This window comes from Microtus oregoni, unplaced genomic scaffold, assembly GCF_018167655.1.
Source record: "Microtus oregoni isolate MIOR12 unplaced genomic scaffold, Mior012 000005F_ref0000423, whole genome shotgun sequence".
Lineage (NCBI taxonomy): Eukaryota > Metazoa > Chordata > Mammalia > Rodentia > Cricetidae > Microtus > Microtus oregoni.
This window is the reverse complement of record NW_024543064.1, coordinates 60,223,079-60,236,056: the sequence shown is the minus strand read 5'-3', so window position 1 is coordinate 60,236,056 and position 12,978 is coordinate 60,223,079. Positions and strand designations below refer to the sequence as shown.

At 46.0% G+C, this 12,978-nt stretch overlaps 1 protein-coding gene across 4 annotated transcripts in view; it reads right to left on the bottom strand.

The window, feature by feature from the left end:
• Positions 1 to 12,978, bottom strand: part of Slc24a2 (solute carrier family 24 member 2) — a 248,471-nt gene that overhangs the window by 19,658 nt on the left and 215,835 nt on the right. For 3 of the 4 annotated variants that reach the window (XM_041651333.1, XM_041651336.1, XM_041651334.1), the window contains one exon: positions 8,732 to 8,875. In XM_041651333.1, coding sequence (XP_041507267.1) covers positions 8,732 to 8,875 — 144 coding nt within the window. The remainder of the gene's footprint in view (positions 1 to 8,731; positions 8,876 to 12,978) is intronic. The other variant, XM_041651335.1, reaches the window with a different exon arrangement.

The window sequence follows — 12,978 nt, the reverse complement described above, 5'->3', positions numbered from 1 at the left end:
TTATTATTCCCACAGGCCTTAGACTATGCAAGAATCTTTTCTCTCTGGAAATGACTGTTGCTGGTGCAGGGTGTTCTCTGGGGTGACTATAAGACCAAACGGGCATGCTCAATTGGGAAGGGGCTTCATGTCACACTGAGCAGACTAGATCTCACCCTTAAATGCTTCCCTGTGCTCCTCCTCCTTCTTAGAAAAGTATTTTGGGTAAGGACTCTGGTCTGTCCCGGAGACCTGAGCACTTCAGTGGGTGACAGGGGAAACACTGTTTTTTCAAAGTGGAGTCTGCACCTTGAATCCCAGCACTGGGAGGTGGAGAAGGAGTGATATGGCTGGGCGGAGAGAAAATAATCTAAGACGGGAGGAGACAGGAACTCAGTGCAGCCCGAGGTTTGGTGGAGACAGCTGCCGTCTGAGCATGCAGTCTGAGGACAGGATGGCCCGTTCAGTCTGAGCATCAGTAGAGGTGAGAACTCTGGTGACTGGCCACTCTGTTTCTCTGACCTCTTACCTTTCACCCCCTGGTATCTGACGCCGGGTTTTTATTGAGACCAATTAGAATTTGAGGTATACCAGTTAATAATGAACACCCATCAAAAATATCAAATATTGAATTAGAGGCTATTCAAAAACACTATTAAAATAAATATTCTTAGTGAAGTTCAAGCTCTTCACTATCAGCTAGAAGCAGGTAAAGACTGGCTACCTACTCTACATCCAGCTCTTCAACTAGAGATGACGTTCAGATCTGCTGACTACACAGCAATGCGTGCCTAACACGTATGTTTTACCATCACATAAACAGGGCCCAAACTGGTCAAAATGCACCCCGCCACAGACAGAGTGAGTGCTGTCATCATCATGCTGGGCTCTCTTCTCAACGTCAGGAAATAAAACGAGAGTGTCCAGGAAACAGAGGTCAGTGCTCCAGCTGTAAGGCCAGCTGTCTCTCCAGCCTCCCAGATTGTTCTTGCCTTGGAAGCGGAAACCCTTCATGCACCAGCAGTCTGGCTAATTCGTTTCTCCGTCAGATGCCTTACCATGCCCCGTCTCCCAACCCAGGAAATCACCCCACTCATTCTTGTCTAGACCATGCTCCTCATGTGGGTTCCATGGTTTCACCCTGTACATCACTGCCCAGGAGCATCTGCATGGGTACTAGGTTACGAGTCTCGTGGAAGGGAGAGACCAGCCCTGAAGCCAAGGTCTAACCCATCAGGCTATGGTCGGCAACGGTGGCTCGTCCTGACATCTGTTAGGGTGGGCCTCACACCAATTAGCAAATGAGCAAATTGTGACCATGTGCTGCTCATTTTGTTTCCAATGTAATGGCTGGGTACCTAATTGACAGCTAATGTTCCCATTAGAAGCTTTTAGTAGAGCAGTGTGATACCGGTTTGGAAAAAGTCACCGGACAACAGCTGGCTGAGCAAACTGGCCATGTCCTGGCTGTTCTAAATTTAATAGTCACTGATCATCTACTTTGTGCAATGGACTGAAGAATATTCTTCGGGTGGAAGGGATGGGAGTCTTGTTATATAGCCCAGGATGGTTTCAAATTTATAGCTGTCTTTCCTCCGTTTTCTGAGTAGCCATGTTTACCATTTAGCTTACCATTAAATCTGAAATATTTTACACTTATGTATTTATCTATTTGTTCATTCATTAGTATGTGTGTGTGAGTGTGTGTGTGCGCGCGCTTACACACACATGGAGAGGTGCATGTTTATGCATATCTGTACGAAGGTCTGAAAACAACCTGTGGGAGTCTGTTATCTTCTTCCACCATGTGGGTCAAATTTAGGCCGTAAGTCTTGTTAGTAATTGCCTTTACCTGCTCAGCCATCTTGCCGTCCCCCGAAGTAAACACACTTTAAGAAGTTTTCCACCACAGCCTTATTAAGATTCACACTATGGCCACTGGGTTATGATAGTGACTCTCAACTGAGCAGTGTTTTTCACTTAGGAAGACTTCTTTAAGTTTTGGTTTCTTCGTCTGTAACGCGGAGGGGAGGGGTAACACAAATCTAAACCATCCGAAGAGTCATGTACACAGAAAGCCAAGCCAAGCCCCCGAGACATGAGAAGTGCCCCCGTAGCAATCATGGTTGTTACTGTCAGTCATTGTCTTCATCACAGGTTTTAAGAGGTGGAGAGGCTGAGACCTGGGGAGGCAAAGCCACTGTGGATGCCTGGTATGGAGAGGAGGCTTGGCTTTCCTCTTAGCAGCTGTGATTGAACAAACCTTTCAGCCTCCCTGGGTCTTAGTCACCTCGTTCTTGCTACATCGCGTTTGGCTCCTGCTAGATAATCAATAAAAATTGGGAGAATGAATACATGACCCAAAATGCAAACCCCTCTCCGGGTGTCCAGGTTCCTTCCTGGTACTAACAGATCATGTTTTCCTGTCTCAAGAGATACACCCCTCCTTTGTGTGAACACCCATCTCAGGCCACGAGAGAAAATCACATTATGTGTCCTATTGTGCTTAATTTTCAGTTTTCACCAAAGGTATGTTTCGGGCCCAGGTTTACACTGTAGCCCTTTCTGTTTTCACACAAAGTTGTTTATTTAAGAAAACGATAAGTGTGAAGCTCCTATTTAATATCTCAGCTGAAAGTGTGTGTGAGTCAATAAAAATGGCCATAACATTTGCATAGGAATGATGTGGTGATGAACACAGTGGGAGTGATATTTATTCTGAAATCAGAACTATACAATCATGTGTTCCCTGTAATTACTGGTAAGGTTTGGGATTTTCATCCCTAGGAAGAATTTAAAAAAAAACTGCAGAAGAAACAGAGCTGGTGGGCCCTAAGTAGGGGCAAATGTCTGTTTCTTATTTTCCCCTCTTCTTGATATCATCTCCAGTGGCCTTTGTGGACATAAATAAGGGCTGAAGTAGGGCTGAAAAAACAAAACAAAACAGTACATCACTCTGCCTCTTCCATCGGTAGGTGAGCTTTTCCCCCCCACCCCCATAGGTATCGGCTGGCTTTAGGACTGGCTTCAGTCAATACAATGTGCTGGTCGTGATGGAGTCATGATGATAAGGTCATGATGGAGTACAAGTTCTGAACTAGATTTCAGGAGGGTTCTGTAGTCTTCATTCTTGTAGCTCTTGGTCTTTTGCTATCCCATGACTAAGTTCAGAGCACACTGCTTAAAGGTTAGAGACCATATAGAACACAGACAGGCTGTTTCAGCTGAGATGCTCCTATGGCAACCCGCTCCCAGGAGAACTGTATGGCTGAGCCTAACACAGACTTCTGGTCCTTAGAATCATGGGCCAAAATAAGCTTGTCTTAAGCTGAGTTTGAGACGGTGTGTTACAGAGCAAAATGGAAAACTAACATAAGAAGCGATTGAATAAAACTCTCCTGTAATAAATATGACCAGGGAACACCTTATTGGCTCCTGTATCTACTGGCGTGGTTTATTTCATTTGGCCTCTTGTATGTGCGGGGAGGACCACATAGCTTATCTTCCAATCAGTATGCTCTCAGAGCAAGCTGGGACTATCACAGCAAGTAATACAGTCACCTTCAATTTGCAGCATTGTCCTGAGGCAGATCTCTTTATTTGTGCTTTTTCCCAATCACAGAATGCCATGGCTGGTAAGGAATCTAGAGATCTTAAAAATCTTTATCAACAGTGGACAAAAATTGAATTCCGAGAAGTGCATTTCCCAAGATTCCTCAGCTTACTACGCAGGACATGGGATGCAAACTACCAGTCGGGGTAGTGGAGTGATAATGATCTGGAATCGGGAGCCTCGGGGTCAAGTCTCCTTTAACTGTTTCTGTGAAATCTTGTTTCGAGTTACATGTAAGAGTCTCAGTCAGGGCTTCTGTTGCTGTGATGAAATGCCATGACCGGCAGCGACGTGGGGAGGAAAGGGTTCATTTGGTTTACACTTCTATCACTGTTCATGTGGGAGGAAGTCAGGACCGGAACTCCTCCAGGGCAGGAACCTGGAGTCAGAAACTGATGCAGAGGTGGTGGTGCTGTTCCTCAGGGGCTTGCTCAGCCTGCTTTCTTATAGAACCCAGGACCACCAGCCCAGGGATGAAACCACCCACAGTGGACTGGACCTTCCTCCATCAATCACTAATTAAGAAAATACCCTTCAGGTTTGCCTACCGCCTATCTTATGGAAGTGTTTTCCTAACTGAGGCTCCCTCCTCTCAGACGACTTTAGTTTGAGCAGGTTGACGTAAAACCATGAAGCACAGCAAGCATGCCTTGGTTTAATTATTAAACTTAATGAAACAGCCTAATATTTTGTGTTATTTTACCCTCTAAGGGTCTGCGTGGTCCTTAGTGCTATTTGCTGAAGAAATCAAAACAACCAGACGTTCCCTCGGTCGTCTCATTGCTTGGAAGGGTATACAGAAAGCCCAGAAAAAGATAGAAAAGAATCCATTTCATATTATGGCTGACTGGCTTGGGGAAGCAAGGAAAGTGACGGCTAATCTTCATTGTCTTGACTGGATTTGGAATCACACAGGAGAGATACCTCTGGGTTTGATTTTGAAGGCACTTTCAAAGTGGTGTAACTGAGGAGGGGACACTCATCCTGAATGGGGGTGTCAGGATCCCATGGGCTGCGGCCCCAAGCTGGATCAACAGAAGGAGGTGAGTGGGGCACTCATATTCACCTCCCTCTGCTCCTGACTTTGGACGTCACGTGACCAGCTGCCTCACGCCCATGAGTCATGTCTTCCCAGGCCTGATGGAATTTATCCTTTTAAAACTATGATCCAAAATCAAGTTTGCTTCCCTCAAACTGCTTCTGTCCGGGTATCTTGGCACAACAATCAGAAAAGTGACAACAGAGACAGGAAGCTCCCCTGGTCACGGTGGCAGGGGCTGGCCCTCAAGGGTAGGCCGCGAAGCGAAGAATGAGCCAATGGTGTCACCGAAGAGGGCCACACGCAGCTCTGTTTCCTCATCAGTCAGACTTGTCATGATCTAGGTGTGAGGTGTGATAGTTCATGCTTACTGTGAATGTGATTGGATTTAGAATCATCTAGAAGCGTTGTGGGGCACACCCCTGGATATGTCTGTGACGGTGTTTTCTGAGAGGATTAATGGAAGGGGACAGGCCTACCTTGGGTATAGATGGAATAAAAGGGAGAAAGGAGGCCTTCAGAGCACCAGTGTTTCCTCTTGGCTTCCTGCCTACTAGAAGTGAAGAAAGGCCCTGCCACACTTCTGCTCCCATGACATTCTGCTCAAGCGCATGGGGCAAAGTAACAGTTAGCTCCCATTAGCCAGCCAGTCCTGGACCATATCACGTTAAGCCTTCTGTAGAGAATTAGAAAACTGTACTTGGTTTTTTGATGTCCTCTTGTGGGGTAAAAGAAAACACTGGGCCAAACAGTATAGAAACGGGAATGATTGGCATATTGGTTACTTTCCTTGTAACAAAAGAAGACAAAAGCAACTTAAGGAAAGGTTTCTTTCTGCTCCCAGTTAGAGGGTGCAGTGGTAGCAGCAGGCAGCTGGTCCAGTGTGTCTAGTCAGGAGGCAGGAATAAATGAGGGGTGCTAGGCTGACCCTTTCCTTTTTATTCAGTTGGGGACAACAAACCACCCATGGGTTGGTACCACCCACATTTAAGGTGGGTCCTTCCTCCTCAACTAACCTATAACCCTCACAAATGTGCCCAGAGGCTAGGGTCTGGTTACTTTAGACCCTGCTAAGCTGACCATCAGTATAAACCATCAGAAGGGATAATGAACGCATTGCAGAACTATCTGTGCAGTGTGAGTCATGAAAGGGGCGGGGTTAAATACATCAGCTGCTTTGTTAAGGATTTCAGGAAGCCAATCCTTCGTGATAGGCAGATGCTCTGGAGTTGTGACTTAAGAAACTTAGGTGGTGATGCACACCTTTAATCCCAGCACTGGGGAGGCAGAGGCAGGTGGATCTCTGAGTTTGAGGTTAGCCTGGTCTACAGAGTAAGTTTCAGGACAGCCAGGACAAAACCAGACCAGCAGCTTGCACCCTTTACCAGGGTAGCTGGACTGTGGCGAGTACTTCCGTGAGTTCTTTCCTAGTGTCTACGAAGGACACGACTCTCTACTAGGCTGGGTTATTCACAGTGCAGGCTAATGGGATAAGATTCTTCTTACCCGACCCCAGCCAATAAGAAAGTAGGATCACCAGGAGACCCTTGAAGATTTCTGCTAACTTTAGACTTGAATGTGACCATAGGATTTTATTGCAAATGCTTTTAGCTTTTTTTTTTTTTTTTTTTTACAGATTAAAACCATCAGGTATCAAGAAATCTTAGGGGAAACCATGTGGTTGCAGAGACCTGGTCTGCATCTCAGCTCCAACCTCTGGTGTGAGGGCCCACGAATGTGAGCCTATTCCACCTTGCCTGGAGGCCAGAGAGTCTGAGCTGATTTTTTGCTTTTTCTAAGTGGTTGACAACAGGTGTGGCTACAACTGGAGATCCTGACCTAAGGTGTCGTCATTTGGTGTTTTGTGCATTAAGACGGCCCATAAAGGTGGATCCACTCTACCCTGACCAATGCTCAGAGGACTCAAGCATACTCCTGTGCTCCTTCACTTAAAATAGGAGGTTTGACATAGGGAGCGGCTGCCTACAGGATACTTGGTCTAGGATGTATTCATTGTATATCCTGCTCAAGACATCAAATGCCTTACTCAGGAAATAATGGCTTGATATCTCAAGTACTGAAGCAAGGAACTGTTCTAATTGTCCTTTGTGTCAGATTAAAGCCGTCTTTTGCCTCCCCATTTTGTATTGGGGTATAAAAGCATATGAAAAATAAACGCGGGTGAATTTAGTATTTAGCATCCATGGAGTTGCCCTCCCTGAACTTTCCTATGTCTCTGTGTTTCTTTCATATCCCTGTTCCTCCCACCTAACATGTCCAATCCTCATGCCCCTACCTTGGAACGTACGAACCCATCATGGCTGACCTATGGCAGAAGTCATCCCACCAAAAGGTGGTTTATGACACTCTGGAAAGTGACCAGATAGAATTTAGTTGACTCACGTGAGCCTCTTTTTCTTACACCAGCAATACACGTATATCCTACCACAGATGTTTCCTGAGACCCATGATGTAGCTCATTGAAAATATCAGTGCAGAATCTGACGTATGAATCTGTCGAGTGTGTGTTGGCGCATGTACCCTTTTCCTTTCTTTACCTTTTTTACCTCTAGGGCAAAACTGAATGGCTTAGGACTCTCGTTCACCAACCCTGGAAGGGGATGCTCCTGTGATTAGTCCACACTTAGATTACCTTTTGCTGGCTGCAGGATAGTATTGCATTCTCAGCCCTTGACATCTGACAGCACTCAATAATAACATTGGTTATAGTGATGACAGTAAAATTACAGAGGGAATATCAGATATGTAGGCATTTGCATTACTTTAAATTATCTTTAAAATATCTCTAAAAGGAAACTCAAGAAAATACAGAGCCCCTTCCCTGCTTGGACCTTGAGAGACCTTGGGTTTTTTTGTTTGGCTTTTTGAGAGACAGGGTTTCTCTATATAATAGCTCTGGCTGTCCTGGAACTCACTGAGTATACCAGGTTGGCCTCAAACTCACAAAGATCTGTTTGCCTCTACCTCCTGAGTGCTGGGACTAAAGGTGTGCACCACCACCCAGCTGAAACCTTATGCCCCCTAAGAGAAAATTGTTATGATTGTTTCAAGCTTTTGGCCATTTTTTTTTTCACTAAGGAATTCATATGGCACCGGGCACTGGCATATTTTAGGTTAATTCTTTTTAAGATTTCATGTTTTAAAAATTGTGGTATATGTGTGTGTCTACACTTGGGTTTGTACATGCCTGAATGCAGCTGCCCTCAGCATCCAGAAGAAGGCATTTCCAGAGCCGAAGTTACAAATGGTTGTCAGCCACTTAGTGTGGTTGCTAAGAACTAAACTCAGATCTACTTAGGAGTAGCGTGTGCTCTTAACTCCTGAATTACCTTTCTTGCCTGTAGGTGAACTGTCCTCTCCCCTTTTAAATTACGGGGTCTCTTCATATATCTCCGCTGTCTTGGAACTTACTCTGTAGACCAGGCTGGCCTTACACTCAGAGTGCTGGAATTAAAGGTGTGTGCCACCACCACCCAGCTACTGTTACATTTTTAATATCAGCAGGTTCATGGGTGTTTTGGCCAGTAGAATTGTCAGTACATAGCTTCAGAGTCAAGGGAACCAAAGATCACCTAACTTCTGTCTTCTACTGTTAGAATGCTCCCCTAACCTCTTATGTAGGACATTGGGCTAACCTGGGGCCACCATGCTGTGAGGAATCAAAGTGCAGAGACAGGCTGTGTTTGGGTACTCTGATAGACAACCAGCCTTCAACCCATCTCTGCCCAGGTGCCAAAAACCTTAGCAAAGAAGGTGACTACAGGTCTCAGCTGTGAGTCACCCCCCTAACCATGCAAGTCTTTCTAGCTGGAGTCCCAGGTTTGGTGGGTAGGGGTAAACCATCCCCAGAGCACCCCACTTCAATTTCCCTCCCGAAGGATCTGTGAACGGAATAAAATGGTGGTTGTTTTACATGCCTAAGTTCTGGGGTGGTTCAGGTTTGCTAGTCACTACACAATCACTGTGACTGAAGTTCCAGGCATGTATGAGAAGAGACATGCACACAACTGGAAATGGACTACGATGGCTACCATACTTTTTTTTTTTTTTAACAAGGGTTTCGACAGAGCTGCACTCACAGGTTTGCGGACGTCAGGTAAGGTGATCCAGAGAGGGAACACGATGGGAAGAACGATGAGGAACGTGACTTGTTTGCGGGCGTTGGATGGCCAGGACAGGCTGAGGGGCTGGTCATCCTCTTCCTCAGTGGTCTCTGCAGCCTGCTGTAGAACAAGAGGGCAGCTTTAAACAGGCAGAAGCTTGGGAAGTGATGGGGGTCACGTAGACTGCAGAGCAAGTGAGGGTTGTCCCAAGCCACCCCAGCTGCTTTCACAAGCATTCTTTTTCTAGAAGCGCCCCATATTTCACAGCCCGAGGCCCAAAAACTAACCGTTCACCAGAGCACTGTAGAACTTCCTTTTCATTTTTTGAGTATCTTATGGCTTCTCATGTTTATCAACTGATATTCAACATTGACCATAGTTACTACTCATGACATTTTTTTCTTTCTTTCTTTCTTTCTTTCTTTCTTTCCAATCCAACTGTGCTTCATATTCAACTGTACAAAGTAATGGGTTTTATTATGACATTTGCATACACGCACATAGTGCACTTTGATATAATCCGCCTTATCTTTTAAAAAAAAAACTCCCTTCATGAACATTCTATGATTAATAATATCTGCTGATATATTGACCTATGACCCCATCTCCTTTTCCCTGGGATCGTGTTATGTGGTTAGGACTCCTTGGGAGGAAGAAGGCAGGTAAAAAATTAAAATCCCTCTCTTCCCCTGACATCCCCCTCTTCCCTGTCCTTCCTGCAACTGCTATTCACTAGGCGCACAAAGCTCACTTCAGAAACAGTTCAGTGTTAATTCTGGGATGTCCTAGCTCTAGTCACCCAAGAATCAGCTCTCGAGTCCCAGAGGCAGACAGACAAAAGGTGAGTCTGCCCAGCGGGATGACCGTTAGTCCATGACTGGGGCACAGAGTCACTAGCAGGGCGCTGTGATACCACCCATCGCCGCTCACCCTGCTTGTTCAGAAATGAAGCGGCAGCAACAGGAGCACCGAATCTAAACAAATCAATAGGTGCCCCTGCAGTGACGCCTCCTTTAGAAAGCACAGAGAGCTTCCTGCAGGCTTCCAGAACGGCTCGCACACGCAGCAGTGGTGATGGCAGCGGCGGCTCTTTCAATGTCTGTGTCCCTAAGGAGTGGCAGGTGGGAAGGGTTTGGGCCGGATGTTTTAAGGGATGAAATACCAAACTAGAGGTCATGGATGGGTGTGTACAGATTCACAGCAATACTACTGTACTGTTAGTTTCTTTATTGGCACTCATTAGGGCTAAACAAAAGGCCTGTCATGGTTTATGAAATCACGCACCCTTCAACCTTCTCTGGAGTTTAAAACAAAGCAAAACAAAACAAAACAAAACAACAACAACAATAAACCAAACAAAAAAGCCATGTTGAAAAGGACAGGAAATAACAGGTTTGTCGCAGTGGGTAAGAATCCTCAAAGTGCAAGGCAGGTTGTGGTGGCGCACGCCTTTAATCCTAGCACTTGGGAGGCAGAGGCTGGCGGATCTCTGTGCATTTGAGGCCAACATGGTCTACAGACAGAGTTTCGGGAGAGGCTCCAAAGCTACTCAGAGATACCCTGTCTAGAAAAACCAAAAGAGAAAAGAAAAGAAAAGAAACATGGAATCCTCAAGCACAAATGTGAGTGAACTGTGGGGATTAGGTAAAGAAGTTGGCACAGTTTGGTTACCCAAGCACACACCTCGCCCCTCCAACCCCTTTGCTAATGTGACATGGAAGCCATCCTACCCACCGTTGTCTTTACCCTTTCATGAGGACTCCCTTCCTGATCCTCATCATGCCATCGTTGGAGGAGAGGTGACCCGCAGAGACATCTATCCCCTATGGGCTCACGCACCCATGGTGCCATCTGGATACAAGAGTGATAATCTGTGTGCCATGCGGTAGTGAAGACTAAAAAGGCTGGGGCATATTCCGTTTTCTTCCGATGAGGTCTTCCTCATGTAACCTAATGGGTGAGTTTCCCTTCCACACCTGGTCAATACTCAAGAACTAGGCACAGAGAGTTGATGTACTATGCCAGTCTTCATGAGCACGGCACTTCATACCAAGTCGGGGGTTTAATCCAGTTGAGGACTGGTTTCCTTGAACACCAATCAGCCTGTCCGATGGATTCACCACACTCCTCTTTCTGCTGCCATTCACAACTTAGTAACCTCTCTCTAAGCTCCAAGCTACCCTTTCTTTCTTTTTTTTTTTTTGAGAAAAGACAAAAGCAAGTCTTTGTGACTCATATCATTTTAATGACACCGACAGATGGTGACATTTCATCAATAACCCTTCTGCTTGTAACCTACGGATTAGCTCTTTTCTCCATCTGCCAAAGTCACCAGGCAGGCAGCGCCGCCAGCGAAGAGCAGAAAATAATTGTCCGTTTGGACGCCCAAGCTCTAAACACACGAGTGTCCAGTGCAAACAATTAGCTGTGTTGTATAGGGTCCAAAAATGGCATTTAAGGAGGCTGTTGCTAGGGCCGGAGTGGACCAGGTTGTGATTTAAGCTGGGCTAACAGAGAACTTCACTCTTCAAGGGACCAGTTCCTGTTGTAGGAAAATGACAGGGTCCGGAACCCTGGGATGGATGTGAGAGGGGCCTCAGGAGCAAGCTGTCAGGGCACTTCAGAAGAAATTCTTTTTGTCTTCTTGCCAAGGAAATCCTGCTCTGATTCGAAGGGCAACAGCTTGCAAGCTGGTTAGAGACTGTAGAAGAACATGCTGTGCCAAGTTCAAGGCCCTTTTTGTCTGTGCCTGAGCAGGAGATACACTACTTGCATTAGGCTTGGCCCCAAGCAAGAGGCCACTGAGGTCAGGGCAATGAGTTGTCAGGTTTTCCTGGAGTTGGGACATGCCAGCTTTGACCTTGTGATGACCCGTTCTTGCCTCCTAAAGTGTCTGAAGAGCGTCCCTAGGAAACACGGCAAGGAGAGTTGGCTACAGATGTGTAAGCCAGAAAGAATCCAAGTGGTTTTTGATGTAAAGACTTAGCATGGTTTGCAATCAGGTGGGGTCCTGCATAAGCCCTATGGTTACACAAAACTAGGCTACTGACTAGATCTCTAAGACCCTGTAATCTCTGAGAGTAAAAAAAAAAAAATAAAACAAATCTTAGAGGAAGACACCTTACTCAGCAGGGCATGGGGGTTTACACCTTTAATCCCAGGACTCTGGAAGGCAGAGCCAGTAGGATCCCAGTCTTTAAGGTCAGTCAGGGCTATATAGTGAGTAGCAGGACAGCCTGGGCTGTATGGAGAAATTCTGACCACACACACACACACACATGCACACACACACACACACACACACCTCTAACTAGCTTCCTAAGTGATGGGTGTTGCACTAGCCCTCAGATCTAGTGAGACGGGGAAGGCAGGGGCAGAGTCAGGACTCACAAGTTCCACTTTCCAGATTTCTCAAGGAGCCTCTGCTCTCATCTGCAGATTCCCAAGGGCCTTTAGCTATGAAGCGAATCATGAAAAATCTAGGGCTCCTGCTTCCAGGGTGTATTGCATTTAAAAGAAGAGGCAAAACTGGATGGCCCAAAGCACTGAGTGCTGGCTAGTTGCTAACATGAAGGGGAAGCTCACGGGACCCCGCCTGTAGACAAAGTACAGGCACTGAAGAGAGCTGAGAGCAGAAGAGATAGTCTTCTCCAGGGGTGAGGTCCCTGGCTGTTATCCATACCAAATGGTCATCCCCGAAACCACTAATATATGAGTAACACTGAATGGACCGAGCAAGTTGTGTTTATGGATTTATGCACACACATATATGTAACAACATCAAAGAAAAGAGGTCAGGTATTTGCGGGGAACATGTGAAATGTTGAAGGGAGGGAAAATGGCGTAAATATGTTTTCATTTCAAAATATTGAAAAAATGAAATGCTATAGACACCAGTGAATATCGCGCTCTCAAAACCAGCCTCCCCACCAGTGCTTCCCCGGGTTGCTGAAGTGGGGAACATGGCAGACAAGCCCAACAAGGAGATTTTATGTGGGCTTCATCGCCTGATGCCTATAACAGTGGATAATCCCATTTTCGCTACCTTTAAAATGGGTATCCAGGGAACATTGTAGAAAATGAATAAAATCCTTTACAATAATAAACCTTCCTGGGATTAACGTCAGCAAGGGCTGAAAGGGGAGCTGGGTCAGTTTCAGACTCTGCTATTCGGTGTTTGAAGGTCATGGTGCCCCCAAGGAAGACTGCACAGGAAAACAGCA